The sequence below is a fragment of the Acanthopagrus latus genome, chromosome 18, assembly GCF_904848185.1.
Source record: "Acanthopagrus latus isolate v.2019 chromosome 18, fAcaLat1.1, whole genome shotgun sequence".
NCBI classification, from domain to species: Eukaryota; Metazoa; Chordata; class Actinopteri; order Spariformes; family Sparidae; genus Acanthopagrus; species Acanthopagrus latus.
The window spans coordinates 5871710-5899559 of record NC_051056.1 but is presented as its reverse complement, the minus strand read 5'-3'; the positions used below and the strand labels follow the sequence as shown (position 1 = coordinate 5899559).

General features: G+C 40.8%; 1 protein-coding gene across 1 annotated transcript in view; it reads right to left on the bottom strand.

The window, feature by feature from the left end:
* ankrd50 (ankyrin repeat domain 50) overlaps nucleotides 1-27007 on the bottom strand; it is a 40701-nt gene extending 13694 nt beyond the window's left edge. Inside the window, exons 1-3 of the mRNA XM_037077392.1 lie at nucleotides 26707-27007; nucleotides 24036-25164; nucleotides 8582-8814 (exon numbers count right to left, since the gene is read on the bottom strand). Coding sequence (XP_036933287.1) covers nucleotides 8582-8814; nucleotides 24036-24541 — 739 coding nt within the window. The 5' untranslated portion in view covers nucleotides 24542-25164; nucleotides 26707-27007. The remainder of the gene's footprint in view (nucleotides 1-8581; nucleotides 8815-24035; nucleotides 25165-26706) is intronic.
* Nucleotides 27008-27850: the final 843 nt, after the last annotated feature.

Below are 27850 nucleotides of genomic sequence, written 5' to 3'. Positions count from 1 at the left end.
CAGCACCCAAGGTGTTATAGATACAGACATTGCAGACCTGTAATTTGCCCGGCTGTCAGACTGCATTGTGGTAAATTACAGTATTCAGCAAGGATTATGGTCTTCAACTCATCCAAAGTGAGGCTCAACATGCAGCCTCACAGACGACAACTCATACATGAATATGGACATAAATCAGCTTGTCTGTGTAAGCCAATTCCAAGAGAGGGGGGGTGAGCTAATTAAATATGTCGTGCTTGCTTTCTAAGCCAGGCAACAAGGCTCAGAGATGATCAATACTGAAAATTCTAAGAAGAGATAACACAGATGGTTTTTATTATATATTGGTAGTGTGAGGCATTTGCTGAATGTACTCTTTGATTTGATGTTGGACAATTTAGTCTCGAGCCAAATGCATGGTAGAATCTGTCTTAAACTTCTTTGAAATCTTAAATAAAGACTTTTTTTTATTTCCATCTCAAAGTCGGCCTTAAAGCTTCAGTACTGAAGACATTCTTGGCATCTTATCTCTCATAAAACTTTTATTTCATAGTTAAGATCCAAATTCATCTGTCGCATTCGCACTAACGCACATCCAAACGTCTAAATGATGCCGCAAAATGTCATTTACTGTGGAGTCGGTAAGCAGAGCCATCTTTGTCTCTCAGGGAACATTCCACAGCCCAGAAGAAATAAACCATCCTTGCTGCTTTACGACAGTGTTTGTGTTGTCAGTTGGCCAGAAGATCTCGCGGTGAGGTCTCACATTCGACCGAATAGAAAAGTATACAAAAAAAGGGGTTTTGTTGACCTTTGGTATTTTTTGCATAGGAACGACACTAACCTGTGTCAGATTCACGCACAAGTCTCTGCACAAAGAGAGGCTCAAAGCGGTGGAGGAGGGTGAATGCTTTAAACAGGCTGCTCTTTTCATTTGTGATCTCTGGTGGTAAATCTGGTCTGTCTCAGTGCGGGGTGGGTAAAGAAAGCTCCTTTCACGGCAGGGCAGAGTGTAGGTGGAAGATGTGGTTTTGAGTGATTTCCAGGGTGGGCTACTCTCTCTCCAAATACAGGAAACAAAAACACAGACCCACCCCAGAGTCACATAATTTCCTGAAAGGAGCTGTGGAATTTATAATGACTTATCTATATACTGTGGGCTAAGGAAGAAGACCTGCTGGTTAATTTTGAGCTAAAAAAAAAAAAAAAAACTTTAGCAAATGTGTCATTCTAGGAAGGAAATGAGTAAAGCCTCCATCAAATGCCTCACAGGATGACTGTCTTCTTAAAGTGGCCACATGCTCCTGTAACATTCCTCTGCCTGAGCCAGGATTATAACCGTCTTAAAATCAGCTGTGATTCATAACTAACAGGGGCTTTTATGTGTGATTTTTGTGTGTGTGGCTTGTTTCCAAGTTCTTTGCTGGCACAACCCCCCACTGCCTGCCAAGTGCCCCCTGTGACCAACCCCAAGAACTAAGAGTAAAATCGGGAAAAGACTGAAAATAATCATGTATTTTATGATGGTGGAAATCAATTTAATTGAAGTTGCTGTAACAGTACAGAGCAGGAATGTGGTTATTTAAGGGGAGCTATTATCTTTCACAGCTCCAGTGGCACACTGATACTATATTATTATAACTAATGGCACTGCAGTTGACACATACATGCCTTTTCCATCTTTCCTCATCCCTCACTCATGTTGGCTTTTTCTCTCAAAATCCTCAAAGTACAGCCTGCACGAGGGCTTGCTTTGCATTTCCTTTAAATTGGGCTGTATCATTGTCACCTACTTCCTGCTTCATTCGCAGATTAGTCATGACATGCTGCCACACAGGAGGAGAGATTTGAGAGATGTGAGTTTTACCTTCTACATTTACATTTAGGGCATTCATCAGAATTGCATTACGGCAATTCATACATATATTCACACGCTGATGGTGGTGGCTGCCATACAAGGTGCCGACTGGCACACCAGGAGCAGTTTGGGGTTCTGGATCTTTCCCAAGGACACTTCAACATGCAGGCCAGAGGAACTGAACCAGCGACCTTCCGATAACAAGATGCTGGCTCTATCCCTGAGCCACAGACGCTAGCCTCTATATGTGTCTGTTCTGATAGTTTCTAATATAAGAGAAATCAGGGAGATTTGTGTCGAGATAAAGAATCTTGCCAAGTCTTTTAACTCAGCTTTTAGGTATTGATTTAGCTAATCTGACAAATATTATTTTTGATTTGAATAAATATTCATTAGGAAATAAAAGAGGGAGAGGGAGAGATTAAGAGTTTTAGTTCTGTCAATGTTGATCTTTGAGGTCTAGTTAAACACTTTCAACTTGGACAAATTAATCAAAAGCAAAATCAGTTCAGTGGGACAATCTAAAGGGTTCTTATTTGATAAGGAAATTTAAAGCTGAATTTGAATTCAATAAAACATATACATCTCTACATCTATATATATTTCAGGTATTTCTGTCACAGTGATGTAGTCAGAGTGCAGTAGCTGTGACCTTACATGACTTATTTACTGAATGAGGTTGAGTCTGTATCTGTATCTGCCTGTACTCAAACCTGCTCTGGGTAAAAGTATCAGTTAAAGGCTGAAATATCAAATACATAGATGTGTTTACTGAAGCACAAGGAATCCCCTTTTGCTAATATCAATATCACAGAAATGTTCATGAATATCTGTTGAAGCTCACTGCTGTACTCCATGCAGAACTCCTAGTATGCTCAGACAGTGCCTTCACATACTTACTACTTGAGTAACAGTGACTTTGACAAGCATGCTTCATAAACAATATTGAGCAGATGGTACCCATTACAGTTCAGTGATGCCTCCACACGATAAAAAGATCACACACTAGGCTGGATCAAATGCCACAAGGGGATTAGGAGAAAAAATTTGTCTGCAATTATTTTAATGAGGCCATGAGTGAACTGAATTTTTGGAGAAACAATGCAAAAAAACAAAAGAGCGTCTTCAAAACAACCACAAATACATGCAATTTCTGTTTTCTAATAAATCAAAGTTGCATTTCTGAGTCAGCACAAAAAGTTCAGTGCAATTTTGAAATTTCATCACTTTGCCTGGGTGAGAAAATGATGAGAGTCCAGGGTAAGAAAAAAAAACAAAACATGTTTGTGAGGCTGTTTCTATTTAAAAGCCCAGCCCCTGTCTCCACCTCCACCCCGCCCTCTCGTTCCCCTTTCCCTTGCTCTCTCCCTTCTGCCGGAGGCCTTGTTAAATTGGCACAGATTCTACCCGACTCCCAACCAAAATCGCTGCCTAAGTGTTTCCACTCCGCTACCCCTATCATGGCCTTACAGTAGCACAGCACACAGCAGAGGCAAGCTTCTCTCCATAGGGCTGCAGTAACTTCGACATAAAATAACGGCACTGACTTCAGTTTTTAGCACGACTGTGTGCTTCAGACTGATTTTTGTAGTCGATTTCAAATATAATACATGTAGACCAAGGCTTAATCAAAAGCGAGTGATCATATAATGTGAGTCAGCCAGAGGGATATTGGATAGAAAAAAATCCTGTACTCCTCCTCACACAAACAGAACAGTCTTTGTTTGCGAGGCTCTAGCTGAGCGGATGCAAGTGAGGCATTCTGCTGCACTAGTCAGAATGCCTCCTTCTTCCTGCTCGGTCTCAGAGGTGTTGAAAACTTCCCAAAGCACATTCCTCTCCTAGACAGACACAAGGAATAACAGTTGAGCAAGTTAAGAGGAATTCAGAGTTTTGCTCCTGGGGAAAAAGTAATCTCTTTTTTGGGAAAAAAAAGCATTCCAGCTGATGCAGATAGTATGTGTCAGACTCTAGAGGATTAAACACAAATCAAAGAAAACTAAAAGTCTTTGGTTTATACTTCAAAAGGCTCCTATGTTCTGTCAGAAACCTTAAAAGCCATCGGTGCAGACTTCTGGTGCAGCAACTTTTCTGCAAAATGACCTTCTGGTTAAAGGTCAGTCCTCAAACTTTATCGACACTATATTCACACAACCACAAAGTTCCCATCACCGCAGACCAGAGTATACTGGGAAACCCACACAACCTCCACCCCAGACGAAATAGGCCGCTCGTATAAAATAGGAGTTGGCGTTGCACTGAGCATGAAAGTGGAGTCTTTTGGCAGGTCACTGCCATCCCTGACTTGTAAACAATACGGAGGGTATTTTTAGGGGACACATGGCCTCAATTTGATACTCTGAAGTCCTTTGGTCTATTTTAGGTCCAGTGCTGCATGAATAAGAAGTATTCGCACTGCTGTATTCATAATAAGGCACACGAGCTAATGGAGGTGGAGGCTAAGTGGGTGAATGTGTTTGTGACTACATGCGTCTATGTGTGAGGAAAAGAAAAGCCAGTCTAGCAGAAGAATTTCCAGTGTCGAACTAAAAGTGGAAGAGTGAATCTAGACAAAACAAAGATGTTGCTAAAAGCCAAGGAGAAAGGCCAAGGCTCACTGTAAGTCTGTGGGAACATCTCAATGCACAAACTCAATAGAATCCAATGAAATGCTGACATTATGAGTGCTTTAAATCTGGAACAGCGTGTTCTAGGAAAAAAAGAAAAAGGAAGGAAAAACAAAATCACATATGTTCTTCACTCCTCTTAGACGGGGAGGCATCACATCTGATGTATCGGTCTGCTCTGTTCCTCTGTTCAAAGTCTTGTTTTTCAAAAACGATCAGTGGGCAATTTGAATAAAAGCTTTACCAAAGCTTGGCCACCATCAAAAAGGCAGTAAAAAGCCAAAGAGATGAGAGCCTAATCCAAAGTAAGAATGAATGAAAAGAAAGAAGATAACTGCTGTTTATCAGATTGTTCCAAGATGAAATTCTCTCCAAACCATATAAAAAACAAAGACAACAGACAGCTCATCAGCCAGAAACATAAGAAGAGAGAAGGCTAGCAGGCAATCAGACACCTCCCTGAAAAACTCTGAAGGAAGTTAGAGATAAAAAATTGCCAGTAGTCTTTACATCCGAGGCACATACGGCCATACATTCCCTTGGTGTTTCACTGTCAACTTTATGTGCAACTGCAATTAAAATCAGACGATTTAAATCTATGGAGCAGAGACAGACACACTCACGCAGGGTAAACCAGAAAACAGGATTTAATGCAAATTGCTGCTGAAAGAAAATCAAATAGAAAACTTCTTCTCCATCTGTGGGCTCAAAGTTTTGGAAAATGCTGCGTGGAAGCTTTCTACTACACTGTGATACCAATCCACAATCTAATCTACCACGGGTACCTACACAGAAGCTTTGATGTTAGAGGAAAGTGTGGGTGGGCATGTCTTTGTGATTATGAAGTGGGCAGCCTGCATCACAGTCGGTTTGTTGAATTAGATGCACAACGCCTACAAAAGACTCGAAGTGAGTTATGGTGTCTTTAAACCAGACTCCCCTTCTTCGCTCGTTGCCACTGTCACCACTGATCAAATCTAAACTCTAAACTACACTTACAACACCTACACGTAACATTTCACTTAATCCCCAACACTGCACCCAGTCATTTACAACCTACTTTCAAACTACATTGTTGAGTTTAGGTGAAAATAACACATGGTAATCATTCTAACGAAAGGGGCTGTGATAATGATCACACTGAGCTGCATCTTGAAATTACACCAAATCAATACAAAAATGGCCTCCACTTTAAAAGAAACTTGAGTCTTGAAAGCCTGCTGGTGACCTCGTGGCTTTTTATGACTAATGTAGTCTGAACTGACTGACTGACGCCGACTTTCTTACTACTGCATTTACTTTAAGCTATAAATATCGTTAAGTGACTATTTAAACCCAGATGTACGAAACCATATAAACATACAGCATAATATTAAACTCAAACCTTTTTTTAAAAAAATAATTTATGCAATTCTGCTGTTACATTTGGGCTGAAAGTACAAATTCATCCACAAATTGCATTATTTAATCACCTGCATTCTGATGGATGGTTGGGTCAAGTTTCATAATCCATAAAACATTTCTAGAGCTTCAGAGCAAAACAGGGTTGCAGCATTCTCCTAAAAAACTGAAGTAGCTGGGGATTTCAGAGGCTCCAGATGCCTTGCCTAACATAATCTAATCTCTGGCAGCACCGATATCCCAAATTGAATATAAAAATGTTATTTACACCCTGTCTTAAGCCAAACCCTTCAATGTAGCCGCTAAGCTAAAAGGAATGGCATTCAGCCCCACCGAAGCGGTTGCATGAGTTTAACCATGCGTCAAGGGTGTAAATAACATCTTTTCAAATCAATTTGGGATGTCAGGGCTTCTTTCTTCACAAAACATTTTTTAAAAAGTCCCCAGTTTCTTCAGTTGTTTAGGACAACATTGCTGTTTTACTGAGAAGCTTCAGAAATGTTTAGAAATGTTTTTTTTTCTGGATGCACTTATCCTTTCATATCATATGCTAATTCTGTTCAAACTGTTACATTTTGATGGTCCAAAAACCTGTTGATAAGGAAGACAAATCACGGTATTGCAAATAATATTCATAATTGTAGAAAGATGTAAGAATTCATATACGTGGATAAGTTTAAGTATCTAACATCCAACTTTTAATCAATAGATGTGTATGATTTCAATTATACATTTTAGGGCTGCAACAAATGATTATCAATTCATCAAGTGACGTTTTTCTTGATTAATTTTTCTGTCAATGAAGTTGTAAAAAGGCCCTAAATAGTAGTTTCCCAGAATCTAAGAAGATGTCTTCAAAGTCCTTGTTTTGTCCAATTTCCCGTCCAAATGATTATAAGGTTACGATGACTGAAAATGAACATGAACATGTTTTTTTGTAAGTTCAACAGTCACAGACCAACTTAATTGTAAATAGTAGAAAACATAGTCATACATAGGCACTCTGGTGCCATCTGGTATGTGTGGACATAGCATGGGTGTCTGCAGGTGCATTACTGACATGTCTTTTTTCTTTAAACTAACTTGTTTAAAGCCAGCTTCTCTATAACAAGCCTATGCACCTTGCCATGTCACTCGTAGCATACCTGCAGAACATCATGGATTTCTTCTGAATATACGGGAGAGACTCAATTCGTCACCCACTTGAGGTTAAATGCTGTCAAACATGTTGTTGGGGCTGAATATCTGGAGGTTTTTCATGTCAAAATATTTGTGAGTATTTAATTATGATACCATGTGAATTTTGTACATTACAAATCATCTTAAAATATGCCCACTGTCTATAATCGACTCCATAACAGAGACGAATCACAACAAGGTCATAACTGTCAATAGAACATTTTTCAAACAGGTTTCTGATTGGCTGCCTGTTTGAGCTACTCTACACAACACAGCAGCCTCCTTATTTCTATAAACCTCTCATCAATCCTGATGACACAAAAAGAGCAATGCTACTGAGAAATCAAAACAAAGACACGTCACGATAACACCGATACCCATTATTCATCTGTAAAGTAACACTGGAAATGTTTCAAATTACAATTTATGGCCCAGAATTGTATACAATATTGCAAACCTTTGGGAAATTGCACTACGCTGATATGGACAGTGCATATTATGCATTAAAAGAAGGACAAACAACATGTAGCTCATTCAGCCTTGAACCTGCCTGCATCTCCTGAGTGGGAAGCAGCTCAGGAACGATCGCTTAGACTGCTGGGATATTACGTAATGGTTTAAGAGGCTAGCCGAGGGCTCGAGAAGCTCCCACACTCGGTGGTTTTGGAAAGGTAGAGAGGGTACACACAGCAGCGCGAGTCTATGGAGGAAGCTTCCTCCCACACACTCAGGTTCTTGATTAATGTTTGCCAGCTCATCACCACAGAGTAGGCTGCTAGGCTGACAGGGAGATAATAGCAGCTGGTATGGTACCGTGTCATAAGAAATCAAGGAAGCACAGCAACTCATACAGAGGCCTGCCATGGTGACCTTAATCATGTCTAATGTTAGACAGCCTCTGGCATTTATACTATTCAAACAGCCGCGGTAGAAAAGGAATCGCTGCAGGCTTTGTTTGTATCTGCAATTCCAGGTGAAATGTATCACATTGACACAGACAAACAGCTGACACGGAGTGGAAACAAGCATGAAGCAGCAGTGACAGCTGAAGAGACTGTCTGATCTATCAAACTGTCTCTTAACATCAGCTCAATTCAATCATGATAAATGCATCACGATTATTTTGACAGTGACGCCTCGTAGGAAACCTAAACGTTTCGTTGAACTCACATATGTCTTACTCTGTATCTCGACTATACACCAGCATCAGGCACAAGAACGGCAAGAAAAGTGTTTTTGTAGGTATTCTTAATGGTATTTTAGAGTCTGTAATTTCCTGAAAAATTATTAAAAGAAATGTTGGTGACTCATCCTTCATTCGGGGGCGTGCAATAATTTCTCGTCCAGTAAATGTCTCTTAATTTTTATGACACTGCCCATTGATGTATAAAAGAAGGATGCCGCTAAAATGGAGAGTTTCTGGGATTATGGATTTAAGGATTTAAGGATAGATGGAATATTCTCCAGATTTCTCTATGATGGATGATGTCAGATGAATTTGAACAATGTGACTTAATAGAAGAGCTGGACTGTTTACCTGTGAACAGTTTGGTGATGGCCTTGTTCTGTCGTCGAGCAGAGCAGATGAGGAGCAGCCAGGGAGGCAGGAACTCGTGATGACTGGCCAGGAGCTCGGCGATAGTCCTGGGGGAGCCGGGGGAGGACCTCTGCTCCCCCTCGCCCAGCTGACAGCCTTCATCGATAGAGTCTACCAGCAGGAAGAGAGACTGCTGAGGAGGCTTAACACTCAGCAGAGGCAGGAGGACACATCTGGGGATAGAAGGAAGAAAGACAGAAAAATATGACCATGTTTTCATAATAACAATCACAATAAGATTTTAGTTTTTGAGATACAAACATTTCTGAGACACAGGACGTGCCTGTCTGAAAGCTGAATATAAATCACTTTGGTTGGGCATATTCCCAAATGGACAGTAAAGGATCTTTTTTTTTCAGAGTACAACTTTCATGGCGAGCAGTAAACTGCAGAGTACAATATCATTTCTCAGCAGAACTGGCAAATAATAATTTTCCTTGTAGGAAATGCACTTAGGAGAAAGCATTAGTCTTTCTGAGTTACTGTGTTTTAGAGGAAATGTTTGCTGCTATTACATCATCAAGTTGTTTTGTCTACAAACACAAACTGCAATCTACATGTATTACATATTCAGCAGATTTTACTTGGACTTTATCTGTCCAAACCATTTCTCCAAGCTGATCTACAGAAAACCCTCTTGACTGCAAACAGTCCATTGCCAGCTTCAGGTGGGAATGACAGGCAAGAGACATAAATGAAAGTCTGAATGAATATTTTGTCTTTGTGCCTAAAATCGGTTTGTTGTCCTCTTTTAGCCCCATTTAAATAAAGTCGGAGATAATTACATTAAGCTTTGTTTCTTTGTCCATTCTGATGGTAAATGACGCCATGTTAGACTTTGTGAGACACTGATTTTTATTTTATGAACCAATCAAATAATCAATTGAGAAAAAAAAACCAACAGGTTATTGACAATGAAACTAATTGTTAGTAGCAGCCCTAATAAGCTGACACCTTAAAAGTGACTTTTCAGTTATCTGAATGATGACCGGTGTGTAGACCATCAAACAATGGAACAATGCTTTCTGATTTTTTTAATAAACTGCCCAGGTATTTAAAATGTTAAAAACAAATAAAACAAGTGCGTACTTCTGCCACAGCTCAACAGTCTCCTTTAATTCAATCAAGCTTAATCCAAAATCAAATAAAACATATTTATTCATATTTTTTCATGTTGAAAATTAAAGAAAGAAAACACCATGAAATGGTCTTGTTTCAACATTGTTTCAACATTGTTTCAATATGTCAGTTATATCAATATCATATGCTTTAACACATTCCACTGTAAATTCAAACATATCTTTCTATCTGAGAAGCAACACAACACACACAGTCACCACGAACAAGACAGACTGTCTTGTGGCGTTTCATTCTCGGTTCACTGGTATCAATTGGTCGAAAGTGTAGGCGTTTAAATATGTCTTCATCCAACCCCAGTTGCATCCATTAATGGGCCCAGTGCGGATGAGTTGAGCTCACGGAAACGCCTCGAGCTGATCGAGTAATGTATAATTCACTGGGCTTTTTTGTTCTAGCAAAAAAACTTTCCCTGAAGCTAAATGTTCAGCCTTGAGATGATAATACAGACGTGGAGGGAAATTTTTTCAGAAGCTATCATGACAACTCAACATGCAAGTCAAACTTATCTTCCTGCAAAATAAATACTCATGTTTGAATATGAACACCCATTAAAATCAGCCCTGTGGCATCCAATGTCGAGGCACATTCATTTGGTCACAAATTGCAAGCCAGACATGGAATCTACTTGCTCCAGTGCAGCTTCAATTATAAACACTCGAAGAAGTGAGATGGCCAACAAATGTGTTTTTTCCCTCTGTGGAGTTGTGTTTGTGCTGGCATGACACTGGTTCCACTGTGACCGCCACCAACAGCATGAAGCAGCCATAAGACCTGTGTTTGGGAAAAAGTCATTTCCCAAGACTCATAAAATTACTTCCAGCTCAACTGGCTGCGATAAAGGATCTGCGGATTTCATTTAAGTGGCATTTTAATCTGGGTCTAGGTTAATTAAACATTTTAAAAAGGGGTGAATGAATCAATTAACTGACATGAAAACTTGATTCACGAGTGGAGACGGCTTGAGGGTGTCTGAGGGTGGCTGCTGTGTAGATAAAAATCGGTCCCCTTCCACATGATGGGGCTAACACTATTCCGTATTGGAACTGACTTTGGTTGTAAGATTTGTCATAAAACACTAAAATACGGATTTAATGAGACTTCCTCTGGATGCTCAACAGCCTGTCACTCAGCCTGTGGCTCCAAAGCCATTCCCTTTAAAGCATCTACAATTTTAGCCCAAGTTCATTATCCTTAAACACAAGGGAGCAGAGATGGCTGGGGTGAAGTTTTGAGCATTCAGCCCAATGTAGGCCATTTTTACTATGACTTCCCCGTGGATACTGTGCAAGTGTATGCATTCACACAGATTTCAAGTTTGACCTAACTTATCCTGTAATATCAGACAGGTCTGCTAACATTCGATGCCATTTATTAGTTGCAATTTGTTTGCCCTGCGAAAATGTCAAATAATTCAGATAAAATAACTTGTAAATGTCTTGCCACACTACACTGGATTGTTAAGGTTTGTACTGACCATTTGTACTTCCTAACACTGTTTCACTTATTTTACAAGTCTATTTTCAAGTCACACTTTACAGGCAACACTGCAAATAAAATCAACTATCTGAAAGAAATTTTCCAAAATGGTTTCCATTCAAGGTTGACATCATAGCTGCAGCCAGAGATTATTTCATTTATTACTCTGTAGCAGAGCATGTGAGCGTAGCTGAGCGGTGAGAATTTCCGCTCCCCGCTTACGTGGGTGTTCACTCCTTCGCTCCATCGCTCAAAGTTATACCAGACAGCTCCGCTCAAAGACCGCTCTCCGCTCACCTAAAATTTCATTCAGCTCTAGTGAAATTGCTCCATGCTCACTCAAATTTTAAAGAGGGAGCAATTCCTGACATTTTGCATCTATATGCAACGAATGACCTCTGATGTAGGCTAACCCTTGAAGGCACACGTGAGTCTGTGTGGACTTGTGCATGCCCTAGACTTGTGGAGAGCGGTATTGGAACGAAACTGGAGCGAAACAGTACCATCGCTCTGGCCTTTGGATTAAAACCCGCTCTGCGCTCAGACTATATTTCGCACGCTCCGCTCCCCACTTGGTCTGTGCTCCACTCACATGTCCTGCTCTGTAGGGCTGTCAACGGATATTCTAAATTTGAATATGTATTTGAATATTGAAAAACAAACAAAAAAAACGGAGATTCGATTGTGAAAATGAATATTCGACTGTTGAAAATAAAACACATAAGTAGCTGCTTTGCGAGTGGGTGGTCGGCATGACAGGTCAGGGACTGGTCACAGGAGGCGCACTTGCACAGTGTCACTCACTGCTGAGAGTGAGAGGCGACAAATACCGTGGCAGATGCAGATGGCAGAGAGAAAAACATAATGGCAGAAAGTTCAGAGCCCAACTCAGCAGCAGAGAGAGTGGTTTGGACTCCAAGCAACCTAAAAAGCCCCATTTGGAAATACTGGATTTTGGTCAGTAGACGGCAAAAATGCGAAGCATACCATTCCACCACTAGCAACATGAGGGCACGTCTTGAAAATGTGCACCCAGATGAGCATGCCATGATGTCTGGAACTCCAACTAAGCAGCCATGTCTCGACTCATATTTTTCACCACCCGCCACAAGCTCTTTATCTGTAGCATGACAAGAGGCGTGCACGAATAAATTTGCTTCATTCATATGCAAGGTCATGAGACCGATCAGTATCAGTGATGGCACGGGCTTCAGAGACTTTTGTCAAGAATTGAAACCGAGGTACCATATCCCGAAAATACCTATACAAGTAGTTCTGTCTCGTTGTATTAGTTTGTCCTCCTGTTATTGATATAATGCGCAAATATAGATATTCGAATGGTTTGAACCTTTGTTTTATTAGAGCTAATAATCGAAAGAAATTTTGGAGCAATTTTGACAGCCCTATTACATTTTCTATTGTCTGATTATTTCAGTGTGGAGAAAAAGTCTTAGCACCAGTTTCCAAAGCCCAAGGCAATGTCTTTACTTTGCAAGGTTAGTCCGACAGAACAGTTCAAAACCCTAAAAATAATCACTCTGTATTAAGAAAAGCAACACATTCTCACATTTTAGAAGCTGGATTTGAAATCAGAAAAATCAGCTGTCAACTATTTTGATAATCAAATGAGTCATTTTTCAAGCAAAAAAAAAAAAAATCCTAAACACTTGCTGGTTCCACTTCATACATTTAAAGGTTTTGCTGCTTTCCTTTGTAATTTATGATGGTAATCGTTTAATAAATAACATGTCAAAGATTATGGTAAAGTGCTCCTGATAATTTCCCCGAGCCAAAAGTGATATCTTTGAATGTTTTGGTCCAGCCCAAAATCCAAAGACTCTTCATTTATGAATCACATTTAAGAAGCTGGAACCAGCAAATGTTTGACATATCAACACCACATTTTTTATTTGATTAATCATTCAAATGTTGTTGTCCAAGATGAAATCTCTCAAAATGTAGCTTCCTTTCAGAAAAACAGTCAATCACTGTAGCCCACAGAGAACCTGCAGCGCCATCTGGGAGCCTTGCCAAAAGGAATGTCCATCCACAGGGGGTGACTGTGTGTGAATGGTTTTGTCTTAGGCCGTGTTGCCTACTCAGACAATCAAATCCACAGTGACAGCAAGTGGGCAAAACAAAGAGTCATTCTTCTCTCACAATCCAGCTACTTTTGGCCTGTCAAAGAGTCAAAAGACGAGGATGGCAGACAAAGAAAACTCCACAGGACGCTGGAGAGAAATAAGCTCAGGAAAAGCTGATTTAGTTTGCCACACAAACCTGATGCATACCGGAGCCAGAAAATGAAAAGTATTTCAGCCCACACACCGCGGTCTACGACATTTGTACCAACAACTTTGGTTCTCGCTCTGTTCCTCAACATATGCCGTGTTGATTATATTCGCTATTTAAGACTGGAAACAAGGGAGAAGAAGGGGGATGTGAAATGCATCTAATGCACTCGCCATCTGTCGTGTTGTGTTCGCGACAGCAGTGGCCATCGCCCCACCACAATGTGCAAAGTGAAGCTTTCAGTGTGACGTTTAGTGAAGATGTCTGTGCCGACAGGGCAGCACTGGGCACCCAGCCAAGGCCTTACAAATTTACACAGCTCATTTTATAGAGCGGGCGCAGAGCCTGAAATACATGCCACATACCCAAACACTCAGACACATGAACACTGACCAAGATCCAGGCAAAAGCTTAAGAAAACAGAGGGTATCAGAAATAAACTGAAAAATAAAATTGATGTCTGGCCTTGACACTGCTCTATTAATGGAAAAAAAGGCCAACTGGTGAGTCGAGCCCTCAGCTTCAGAAAGATCACCACGCAGAGCAATACTGACAAAGCTTTCTGCCATGATCAGTGGAAAACCAGAGAGGCCTTTTCATTAGAAAAACCCCATCTCTTCATTTAGTATTGAGTCAATTTGGAGGAAGCCTGCTCAGCGTCTTTGCAAAGTCAGGAGAGCTTAGTGCCACAGAGCTGAACGACAACAGCTGACTCATGCACCAGCTCATCCAAAGTGAAATAGACAACTCTATTGGAGATTCTCCTCTCGCACTTTCTTATACGATTCGTACATTATGCATTACGTTAGAGCAATCATGTTGTTCAAAGTAATCACACTGATGGGGACAATAAGAGCAAACAGCGGTGAGAGCAGAGAATGGAACGGCTGAGCAGCCAGGCTCAGACACTAACTGTATTCTTACGGTTATGCTTCACTTTCCTCCTCAATCTATTATCATTTCACTCCAGTTTTATCTGATTGGATATGAACTCCAAATCTTAGCCTTCATTACAGGTTTTGTTCAGTGGGAATACGTTGAATACAGCTTGTTTTTGAAAGCTTTTAACAAATCAAAGGTTTGATGCAGAGTGGTTACAGTGGAGCAGAATAACAGTTATGTAAGCTGCCGACAGACGTATTTACATTAATTTGCGCTGAGAGCCTTTCATTAGACAGATAACTCTCTGAGGATGTCAACCTTGCAGCAGTAAATGAGTTATTTTTCAAAAATACAGAAATGGCCATTAAAGTAATTTCTTCAAAAACGACTGAGTAGAGAATTGGGCGATGTTTTTATAAAATCCTCATTAAGCTTAAATAACCGCATCGTGTCTCAGCACAAATTATCTTAAACCATGACATTTTTGTTTATTAAGAGCACATTCATCCTGACATGAAGCCAATCTGTCCTCATTTCATTCAATGCATGAGTTGTTGGTTCCAGAGTGGAATGTGAAGCCACAACTCTGGTGAATTTCACTTGAAAATGTAATCTCCTCTGTTAAACTATGAGGAATGAATCCAGGGATGGCCATGTCAGCCTCTGGGTCATTTCAATATCTCAACAAGTACTGGATCAGTTGAGCTGGATTTCTGTGCAGACATTCAGGATTAATAAATTTAGGCACTTTTCATTCACTTTCAAGTTAATTGAAGATGATATTATCATCAGATCCAAGTTGTAATTCTAAATGCATTTGAGAAAAACATAGTTTACGAAATTCATTCATAAAACCACGGCAATAAATTCATATCATCACTTTTGTCATTTTAACCAGCTGTTCATATTTACTTTGACTGTATGTTTTAACCTTGATTATCTGAGTTTCACTCACTGTTTATGGTCCCTAGAGGAAAAATTCTAATGACTGTGATGATCCCTCGACTGTTAATCTACTGCCATGATCAGGTCATGATTTGTCCAATACTTTAGTTTCTGACTAAATACCTGCATTCCCATGAGCCTCAGCTGTGCCTGTATTTCTCAAGAGCACCTCAAAATATGAGCACAATAAGATTTCTTGATCATGCTGGACAATGCGAGAATCTGATCACAGCTTAATGGATTTGCTCAGTCAGTTCTGTGCTGGATGCCAAGCAGACCAATGCCTCCAGCTGTCTGAGAAACAATGTCCTGCAGACTGTTCGGTCAGGGGGGTAAGGAGCGCGTGAGAGCCAAAACTGATTGACTTCAACACCAAAACAAGTGTTTTCTTTTATAAACAAGCCAACAACGGTTTCCCATGATAAACCCATGCTAATGTAGTTTAAATGATGAAGTCATATCTACTGATCTTTGTGATGCAGTCCTGTGATGGTTTTGATTCCAAAAAGCTCTGCCATGGGTCCGATCACACACAATGATCACATTGTTTTTTTGTGGCTGTGTGGTATGCATCTGACCCACCCTTAAATTACATCACAACAGACTGTCATTGTTAAGAGGCATGATTCTATCTTGACTATTTTGTTAATAGATTGTTAAAACATGTAATTAAAAAAAAAATAATAATAATTAAAAACATTCAAATTCAGTCCCTTCACTCATCTTACAAGTTAAACTTCTTTTACCCGTTAATGAAGCCTATTAATGATTTGCAAAAGTGTAAACATACGCAACGTTTCTTTCGGGCCAGCACACATACCTCAGATAACTATTCCAAATCCCCCAAGCACTTCCCAACCCAGACGAGGTGTGCATTCCTGGCCAGCTATCCAATACTGTCAAAGGAATCTGAAATTTCATCCTTTTCAACCCCTTCCCTCTTCTCCCCGCCATCACTCAGCCTCAGCTCGCCTCCAAAACACTCTCCACTCTCCATGGGCTGCTTATCTTCACATATGGAAACACAACTGTCTGTCCACATGTGCAAAAGCCTCAATAAGTGAATACAAACATTTCACCTGGATTTCAACACTGGGCGAATGCCAGCCCAGACAGGTAATGTATCTTTACCCCAATTGAACAGATCTGTGGTTACAAACAGCAGCGGTGTGAGTTGTCTGGCACAGTTCAGTAGAGAATACTTCTGACAAGTCGATCATCAACAAACAATCTTTGATATTTAACTAAAAGCCCCGAAAACATATTTTCTCCATCAGCTTCTTACTATGAGCAACGGGATCCAACATACACAAAGACTCTGCCAAAGTTTGGATATTTCACAGCAGAGATTTATGCATTTCTGTGTCTGTCCTTGTATTACTCACTGGCTTAGAAGTAGGCGGATTCAGTTGGAAAAAGGGGGTTGTCACATAGTTACGCTCGCCAATCACAGTGTAGAAACATTTGAATCAAAATATGATGACAGCTGTGGGCTGTTTGCTTATGTTGCCAAACCTCTTGTCACTCAGCTGTGCTCAAAACACACCTACACAGTCTTTATGAGGCGGATTAGCTGGATTGCAAGGTAAACTCTTCATAAACAACATCTAAACATATTTTTCTGAGCTTTGGCTTAAACTGTTTATTTAGAAATGATTATTCAACATTATAGTTTGTTACAGTTATATAGTTACATATATGTATTATATGCAGGGTCTTTAGCCTGAAGTGTATAAATCTATCAAGCAAAAATGCCAAACAAAGTTTGTATCATTGTGAATTGAATACCTTCCAGTTTTGGACTACTGATCAGAGCAGATAAGAAAAAAGACTTAATCTCAGGATTGAGAAACTTATGAGACCAATAGCACATATTTTATCAGATAATCAGTATATACAGTATGACCCTAATTATTTTTGCTGCCCATGACACAGTCACTGTATGTTTGCTTGCATGTTAACATAGGTATTAGAGCTTCAACAGTTAACTGATTACCGTAACCAACTTGTTTTCAACTATCAAATTAGTCACCAACTATTTTGATAACTGAGCTGTTTGAGCAAATTTAAGAAAATTAAGTCAAAGTTCTCTGATTCCAGCTTAAAATGTGAAAATCTCCTGGTTTACTTATAACAGAAAATTGAATATCATTGGGTTGTGGACATGATAAGACGTCTGAGGTCATCATCTTGGGCTCTGGGTAAGACTAAACCAGATTTTTCCTCTTTTGCTCACATTTTATTGGCCAAACAACTGATCTTTTACTTAATTGCAATTATTTCTGACACAAGACATCATCTACAACAGGTCTACAACAGGCTAACTGTTCAATCAGAAAACTCAAAATTTAAGATATAACCCTCCTTTTCCTTCATGAATAAGTTTAAACTTGCTTCAACTCTTCCTCCACAAACCATAATACAAGCTTGAGCACCATCATATATGAGCTTTATTTGAGTGGGATGATGATATGAATGAGTTATGTGTGCCCACACATGCACAAGCACGTAGGCACATCCACACACACACACACACACACACACACACACACACACACACACACACACACACACACACACACACACACACACACACACACACACACACACACACACACACACACACACACACAATCCGGCAGTGGTGTGGAGGCAGAGGCTGGCCTCAAATTGCCGAGTCATCATTGCAGCCGCACCAGTGCTGCTGTTTCTCCTCATCTGCTCGACTGGAGTTGATGCGTCACACTGGGAGCCTTTTTTTTGGTTTAAAACGTGGCCCTAATCTGCAGCGAATTTTCCACAGCCGTGCACCACATGAAAGGCAGGGGGCCGCTTTCATTTAATGTCCCTTAACCCCAATAAGCAGGGCCGCCCAATGTGCAACAGTCAAAAAGTCAACACAAAAGGAAAAAAAACCCACAAAGCTCCCTCTCTGACTTCATAAAAAATTGTCTTGGTTGGTTTTACTTGAATTCAAAATGTGACACAAGTTGAGATCAGACAAAGCGAGGCAACAGACACGTTATTTGAGGAAATTTAGGTAACCATGTAATCACAAGACTTCTTTACAAACATCTTCACATTTATTTAAATCTCTCAGTTTGCACCTCACAATTTCCTACATTTCTGGGAGGCAATAATAGGAATTGACTTGCAATAATCTACTAAAATAAGTTTGCCTTGAGCCGGTAATTCTATGCTGTCTTGTAAAATAACAACTTAAAAAAGCCAAACAATATGTTCACTGGAGGCCACCAGACTAGATCCAATCATGCTTCTTTTTCTGATTCATTCCCCTAGTTATATGAAAAGCTCTTTGGATCAAACAGGCACACCGATTTACAAAGAAATGTTTGAAGAAGCTGCCAGAAAATCATAATTTTTAACAGTCTAACGGAACAATCTCTAAACTGCTGCATCAACTGCTTCTGTGGACACGCTATGGGAATAAAATCCTGCCAAGAAACTTCAAGTATGTTTCAGAAAATTTAAGCCACGGTCATTCATCATTTCTGAAGTTGGTGCCCTTTACAAAGAAATAGAAACTCGTATGGCTACTATTCAAGCCTAACTCGTGCTCGGTGGAGGGCGGCCCAACAACAGATCCACATAAGGTCACACCTAAACTAAAGGCAGCTTTGTCCCATCAGCAGAAAAAAAACCTGTTGCCTTTAGTTTGACCCACATGGCTGGGTTAACTCCACCTATTTGAAGCCAGCTCTTTTGTCTAGAAAGTGAGGCATGTTGGATGGCAGCAGGCTGACTGGTAGTTTAAAACTCACAAATTCATTCAAACTGGAGGACTCCAGTCAAAACATGGCAGTGGCCTTTGATAAGGCCAAGACAGACACTGAAGAGACAGAGGAATGTGTTTTGGCTCTGCTACAAATAAATCCCTTGATGACACACTGCAGCTCAACTGTTAAACTTCAGATACCAATGGAAATGAATTTGACCCAGCCGGGCAGCCCATGTGCCACAAGTCTCAAGTGTATTGTACAAACAAGACAGGATGCTGTGCTAGTAAACCTGAAGCAGAGGGAAATCAAGCTGAAATGTGAAGCTGCCTTTTATCTGGAGCACTGCAGATCACAACTGGCAGGCTCCTGTTCTGCTAACACATAACAACACACTTAATAATACACAAAATAAAAGTGCATTCTAGCGAAGCTGGGTGATATGGCTGAGACAGTATAGCACTGTTAAAACTGACACATTGATCTTACTTGGAGAAGGTAAGTAAATAAACATATCAATCTTAAGTTTACTTTATATCTTCTTTTTAAGTTTAATTGAAATGTATTTAGTTATTTGTGTGTTGTTGCAAATGTTCAAAATGTCAAATGAAAGCACATTTTATGTGTATTAAGGATAGTTTTCACTCAACATTTAAAAGGTGCAACTAACGATCACTGTCATTAGGTCATTGATAAATATGGTTTTCATTTGACCGATTTAAAACCAAAATGTGCATCACAGGTTCCTTCTGGCCAATCAACAATCAAAGAAACAGTCAAAAACCATACAATAGTAGTAGTTTTAGTATCATATCATTTATTACTTTTCTTTCAACCCCCAGAAATGTTAACTTGGACAATAGTAATATATAAAGTTCTAAAATATGATTACTGATGAATCAAACATTTAAGAAATGTCAAAGAGCTGAGGCCTTGGGTTAGTTCTGCTTCTACAATAACAACTACTCCCATTACAACTACTACTACTACTACTACTACTACTACTGCTACTACTACAACATAACTACACTACAACAACACTACTGCATAAACCATATTTACAGTTTTCAGGCCATTGTGCTTTGGGACTGGGCTGCCAATAAGAATTCAGTGGTCACGTCCACTAATATTTCTAGGAACTGGAGTCTAAGAAAAGGTGGTTGGATGACATGAAGAGGACATTAGGTCCCACAATAAGTCCCAGACTGCACATGTTAAGTTTGTCTGAGGTTGATTATGAATGTTTTACATTAAACTAAAGAATTTTAAAAGGAGAGTTTGGTATTCTGAACCAGAATTGTATACAGTTAAGGATCGTGGACATTTTGAGAGAATATAGGTCAATAGAAAGCAGTTAAGAAACTGTTTTGCTGGTGACTAATCAACAGTTTTCTGGTTGGCAGTGCTGCTCGTGGAAATTTTTGACTCATGACCTTAGTATTTCTAAGATTCTAGCTCCAGCCCCGCTTGTGCCTCACTTCAATATTTCCATTTGATGCATTATATTATTCTACTTCACTCCATTTCAGAGAGCTATAGCGTAGGTTTTACTCCAACGCATTTATCTGACAGCTACTTTGCAGATTCTGATTTTGGGAGACAAATTGTATAATACAATTCAATTCAATAAACAACATATAACATACTAACAACCAGCTCCATGTTTACCTGCTACAACATTGCAGTCAAAACACATTCATTTTAAAAGATTACTTTTAATTTCAACACACAACATTCTGATGATAATACTTCTGTGCTGGTAGAAGAAGTACTCAGATCTTAAAGTTGATGAGAGTAGAAATTCCATAGTCTCAAAATACTCTATAACAATTAAAAGTACAGTAGTATTACCAGCAAAATGTACTTTAAGGAACACAATACTCGTTATCCAGAATGGCTCCTTTCAAAGTTTAATATTACACAATACATCTAACAAAAATGTGTCATGATTTGTTACAGATTGTCAATGTGGAGCAAATTTCAGATACTTTATATACTACTTCTACAACTACTACTACTACTACTACTACTACTTCTATTGCTCAGCTCTAGATTATCATAGTTTGGCTGTTATCATTTGCACATGTGCAAAGAGATTCAAATAAAGAGCTGAGGTAGTAAAAAAACATAAAATGTGGTAAAAAATGTTGCATCTAAATAAAAATATGTGATGCAGATTTATTGCGAGAAAATGACAAAACTCAACGTTAAATAGTTGGTTGTCTGGTTGTCTCCGGTTGCAGATGTACAGATAGGAGAAAGCAGGGATCAGGCTGCACCAAGTGGACGTAAACCCGTGTCTGAACCAGTTTCAATGTATTAACACAAGGCTGGTGATTACTATCAACAAACAGACCTGTTTGTCTTTGACCAGGCTAAAGAATTTGACAGGGCCTCTTGCATTCACTCACTAGCTAACATTTAAAATCACAGCTGGAGGGGAATTGTGGAGGGTGGGAGTCAAATGCTTCCCAAAAATCTGTGCTAAACAAGACGTTTGAAACAGAAACTTGTGTAACTTTAATTGAGTGAATTCAAGGCCTGAATCTCTTCAGTCAAAATGAAGTATGCTCCCCTCTGTGAATTGTTATCCCTGATGTAAATCAGTGGTCACAATGTTGGACGAATATAAAAGTTTTACACCCTCCCTCTTCTCTCTGTATTTTTCATTTTTTTTTAAATTTCTTTACATCACTGCCAGACACAGCCGACAGTCTTGGCTTGCTGAAACCAAATAGCATCTCGAACAGCAGGGGAGCTGCTCAGATTATTTGTGTACAGCGGTGTCTGAAACACTTCTACACCCAAGATGATGATCAGGCATTCACCGAAGTGCTTATTTGGCTCACAAACAAAACAGACGGCGGTCAAAAGCCTTGTGTCTTTGTTGTCCGCAAATTTAGGACCTGAGGTTTCAAGCACTGCACGATATATGCTTCATGAGGCAAGCCTGAGTAAATGTGACTGCCCGCTAAAAAAAGGCCTTTGACATCCACTGTGACACAGAGCAGAGCTGAAGCGAGAAGTTCACTCCTGCTGAGTTCAGTCTCTGTTTATGTCCTTACGATAACCTGCCTTTTATCTAAGAGGGTCAAACTGAAGTCAGAGTCGTCGGCAAAGGCCGCATGATTACGAGCAGATGACAAGGGCAGCGCTAACTTCCTTGGGAACGTGAATGTTAAAAAAAAGAAGGCGTGGGTTGAGCTGTTGACTCTGGTGAGCGTTTTAAAAATGATTTACCTTGCTGAACGTTTGACCTACTTTTTGTTGAGATGGTGCAATAAGCATCACCAGATGGCCAGACAAGAAGCCTGTGCGTTGAATGCTGCATTCCAGGCTGTGTTGCATAGACTGCCTGATCTATACTGTGTAGACAAGTCGTGCAAGTAACCCACATACATACACACACACACACACACACACTCGTGCACAGGTCCTTTTAAAGCCACCGCCTACAATAACAGTTCATCTTGATCGTGTTACATGCCTGGGCAGGACGCTGAAAGTGCACAAACCTACTGTACTTCAGTTTCACATGTGCACTTCATCTTTCTGCAGCCTAGTCACTCGGGTCAGTCATTTGGTGAGTCAGTTGCAGTTCAATGCTTCTTCCTCACGAGTATCTAGCCACCTGAGCTTGGCTGCGACTTAAAAATATCTGACCTTTCTTGAGTCAGAAGCCAAGCGGGGACAGTCCCACCCAGCATGCCACACCAGGGGGAAAACCAACAAAACCATGACATCAAATAAGTGGAGAGGCTGCTGAGGCGGGGCTATGCTGTGAGTGTGAGCAGTCAGAAAAAGCAGGGGGGAGGGGTGCAGCGGGGTCAGGAGGTGGAGCGGAAAGGGAGGGGGAGGGGTCGGCTTTTACATTTCCAGGCGAGCCAAATTCCTAGATTTCAGACATCACCTGGACCCACCAGAGGAGTTTTCAGATTAAAATTGATTGCTATTATTCTGGATGTGACAAAAAGTAATCCTCTACAAAACTAAAATATTCCTGGGAAGCAACAAATATGCAGGTTTTTACGCCTGACAACATAGACTGTGGGTTTCCCTTCTGATTTTATAAACTACTAACTACTACCCAGTGATATTTTTTTTTGTTCAAAAAATCCTTCTGTCAATAAAATGTTTGAAAATTGGGGAAACTGCTCAAAGTAGCATCCCCAAAAGGATTAGATATTCAGTTAATGATGATACAAATCAGCAGCTATACCACCAATATTACTCAGCTTGACTATAATTTGTCATTTAATAAACATCAACTAGCTGATTTCTGAGGTTTCAGAGTAATTCTGCATCAGCACTTCTACAACCAGTGAGTATCTAACCACATCATCGTTACTTACAATTTTCAGGTTTTTGTGCTCGGGGGTAAAGCTGCCATCAGGACACAGAGGTCGTGTCCTCAGCAATAATTCTGAGAATTTGGGGGCTGAATGACATAAAGAGGAGTTTAAATCCTGCGATAACTCAGATACTACAGCTGTGGGTTCATCTGAGGTTGATTTTGATCATAAAATAATTCAAAATTTGACAGCTTTCAGAGAAAAAATATGTAATTTATAACAAGCACTTTATATCTGTAAAAGAGTGTAGACATTTAAAGAGAATTTGGGGTGATACAAACGTAAATGAACAGTCAATGATGGTCAACAGTTTCTAAGTTGGGCGGGGCTCTGCTGGGAGAATTTCAACAAATAAATGCAACACATGTCAATGTTGTAGTTTGTCAATACAGAGCCAATTTAAGACACCACTGGGTTACATTAGCCATACTGCACTGCACCATTTTGTATCAGATTAATGCAGTGGAGTAAATAAAGGTGATAATCTGTGAAATCATCTGGCATCTACACTGACAGTGAGAGCAAGAAAAAAAGAAAGGCAGAGGGCTGTATTAATGTGTTCGTCCATACCTCTTGAAAGCCTCTGTGGGGTTCCTCTCACACTCTCCAGGCTGCAAAGTGCTCTGCACAGCTGGGTCGCGCACCTTCTCCTCGTATCCCGGCACTAGCCCGCTGCGGCAGATCTGAGCCACAAGACCTCGGACAAACCCGCCGACACACAGAGTGTCCGAGTCATCCGCCCGGCAGAAGTGGAAAGCCAGACTCTGCTGGTGTAGGCCCCGGTGTGTTCCATGGGCCGACGTGGGCCACAACAGCTCTGTGCACACTGCGGTTTTCCCGCTTCCCGGACCCCCCACGAGCAACACCCCCCAGGAGGTACCTGACTTGGCGGATCCTGACGTCAAGGTGCCCGGGTTGGACGCACCCCCGTCTGGCGCCAGCGGGGGCTGCTTACTGGGAGTGCTGGTCACTCCATTGAGGTTGTTGGTTTTCTCTTGCAGGCAATGCTGGATCTTATGAAAGACCCACTCCCGGCAGTAAAAGCGCTTCCCCTGCAGCAAACTGGTTTGGGCCATTTTTATATAGTGCTGCTGTTCCACCTATTCCTCCACTTCATAGGGGTCCCGTCATTCTGCCCCTCACGTTGTCAACTCCAAAAAAAGCTGGCAGTAAATTCGAACTTCCATTCCGTCTGGTGAAAATGTGCCTCTCAGAAAAGCAGGTCGCAGTCCAGCCGTCCTCAGTGTTGATGTCAGGAAGAAGGCAGAGCAAATGCGACTTGAGGGAGAAGCAGACGGCAGGAAAAGCAGCCGAGCTACAGCATGTTACAGAATATCTAGGTCAAAAATTAAAAAAAAAAAAAAAAAAAAGAAGGAAATCAAAATCGAGGCTCAAACCATAGATTTTCCACCAACTTTTTCCACAGCTTTCCCACTGGTTGAACTGAGTGCTCCTTGTTATTATGAGTGTGTTGCTTTAGCATGGCGCTGGGCATGGCAGGGCACCCTGCTCTTGAGTGCATCCACTGGCAAACTCAAGCCACCGCCGCTTGATGCAATTAGCCATGGGAGTTGCTGATATATTTCCGCTGATGCATTTCAGATGCTACCGGGGGTGACCGAGGCGCGTTTCCATCACATTAACGTGGACGAGGCTGCCAGTCAGTTTCTCCAATAACACACCAAGCCTGGCTCCTTCCCTGGAAAACAGACACAGACGTAAAGGCTAAATGAAGACATGTCTCCAGTACAACTCCATGCTCAGGCACAATTAAGTAGCAAACTAAAGGGATGTTTGTTCAGACAGCCTTCGAGAGAGTTCAAATATGGGTTAAATACCGCCAAAATGATGCACAATGTTGTCATGAAGGGTTAACTGTACTCATGCAGCTACAAAAGGTTGGTATGTCGGGTTTTTCGCTGCTTTCATCCTCCACAAGCCACATCACTGCCTGCCTGCCTGCCCTGCAACTAAATTCTTGGCAGGGGTTCGTCCAGTTTCTCTAGTCTATCCACTGATCCCCCCTTCCTTCCTATGTGGCTTTAAATCCCAAACAGTCCACATCCGTCCTGAGCTGTGGGGGGGTTAAGTCCGAACGCGAGGAGGAGGACCCCCTTTTCCTGCGCAGGGGTTGTTTACATGGGTGGAAATGGAAGGTATCCTCACCTTAGAGAAGGAGTTTAACAGCTTTGAAGGTGACAGAAATTAAAGATCAATCAGGAACTGCAAAGATTTATAGATTGGCTGAGAATTTTTAAGTGAATCTCCAACTATTTAGCAAATCGTCATTAAGTTGGAGTCATTTTTTAGGGAAAAAGAGGGGGAAGATGGATTCAAGCGTATTAAATGTGAATATTTCCTGGTGACTTTTCACCTCTACTAGAGTTAACTGAACATCTTTAAGCTTGTTTTTGTTTTTTTGCAATTTTTCTGACATTTATCGCCCAAACCACTAATTGATCAATCAAGAAAATAATCAACAGATTGATCTACAATGAAAATGATCATTGGCTGCAGCCCCCGGTGATAAGCAAAGGGATCTTTGACGCCGTAAGAACTTGGTTAAGAGCACACAAACTGAGCTTTTCCGTATTTCTTTACAGCTAACTGCAGTTTAACCACCTTTCTATCCACCCCCTCCATCACTGCCTTACTACACCTCTTCTATACTGGAGCAAATGCAAATATTACCCAGCCTCAACTGCCATGACACACACACACACACACGCACACACACAGTCTTGCTAGTTACTTTTGTACCGCTGCCAAATAACAAGGTTTAACACACGGGCTGCGATACATTTCCACCTCTCTGCTGTGTCTTTGTCTCAATGTGAAATATGTCTGTGCTCTGTTGTGCTTTGAGGCGACGAGGCGACCAATAATCCCTGAGAGCAAAGCGACACGAATTCACTCCGGTGACCGAGGAAAAAAAGGCAGCACAAGTCTTTTGTACGGCCAGACAAACCTCACCCATTTCAGATGGGATACACAATACACCTATAGGGGGGCTTTTTTTTTTTTTTAAAAAAAAAAGGAAAGAAAACAGACCAGCTAACATATGCATGCTTTGGGAAGAAAGACCGTGCAGGAGGCAGACGTTAGCTGAAGCCGTTCTTCTTGTTGCGTCCAGAAGAACTGTCCCTTAAAGTTCATTATAGCCCATTGTGGAGCGTTTCACAGTTTCACCCGTCTCTCATCCCCGAACGCCCCCCCTCCCGTCCTCCTCCTCCCTCCTCACCTCTTGCCGATTCCTCTTGGTGTTTTTCGGAGGGGTCTGCCGTGTCCGTGGAGTCCGCACACCCTTCGCGTCCACGTTAAAAGCCCCCCGGATGAACCAGCCGACCGTTTCCTCCGCGAGGATTCAAAGCTTCAGTTCGTGCATTTGAGCGACGTTCACGTCTTTTTTTTTCTTTCCGAGTCTGTGTGTTGTGTCGGCTGTCGGCTCCTCCTGCTGCCCGACAGACACCGCTCCACAGCCAGAGAGCCGACTGACTCTCCGCCTCCAAACACTCTACATCTCTCCCCACTGCATGCAGAACACACGCCAATCGATGAGCGGCGCAGGGCATTGTGGGACACCGAGTTTTACTCCCTGGTCGCCATTAGTGTAACTGTAATGAGTTGTCCCTGTTTGAAAGAATTGCCAATTATTTGTTATTTTCCAATGAAATCACACATACATAGCACAGCTTTTCAGGGTAGAATGTAATCAATATGTTTTCAGATATTAACACAAAGATACATTTATATCGTTGCTTTGTTTTGCTTTCAGAAAAAAACAAAAGTTGAATTAGTTTGACAAATAAGCATAATAGAATGAAAAGCATGCTACAAAGTGTATTCCATTAACAAGCACTGACATGCCCGAAAAAAAAATAAAAAAATACATATATCCATATTTTATTACTAAACCTTCAAGTATTCAGAGTGATAAAGATACATTTATCAATGGAGGAAAGATTAAAAATAATGGTGGTTAAATGATCAGATTTAGAATTAGTGGCTATATGACAGATATAACCTTAACTTTATCATGATTATTATCATCATTAGGCACATGGATTGGAAAAAAACAGGAAAATCGGACAGGTGGCAGGGTCTGCCACATATAAACAAAGCAAAACAGTATGAAACTGTGTTGTCCTTTAAGGTGAGTTTGTTTATTCAGTTTTTTCAGCCATGAAACCAAAGAGAGTATCTTCATTTAGTTTGTTTAGTCAGAAAAAAACTATTTGGGGAAGATCTTTGATCAAAATGTCTTCCCCCAAACTACATAGTGTACCTTTGAAGGGTAAATTCACCTGAATTCTTGGCTTGAAAGGGTGTAAATGACAACTTTTCAATTCAGTTTGGGATCTCAGGAGTTCCATCTCTTGTTGTAC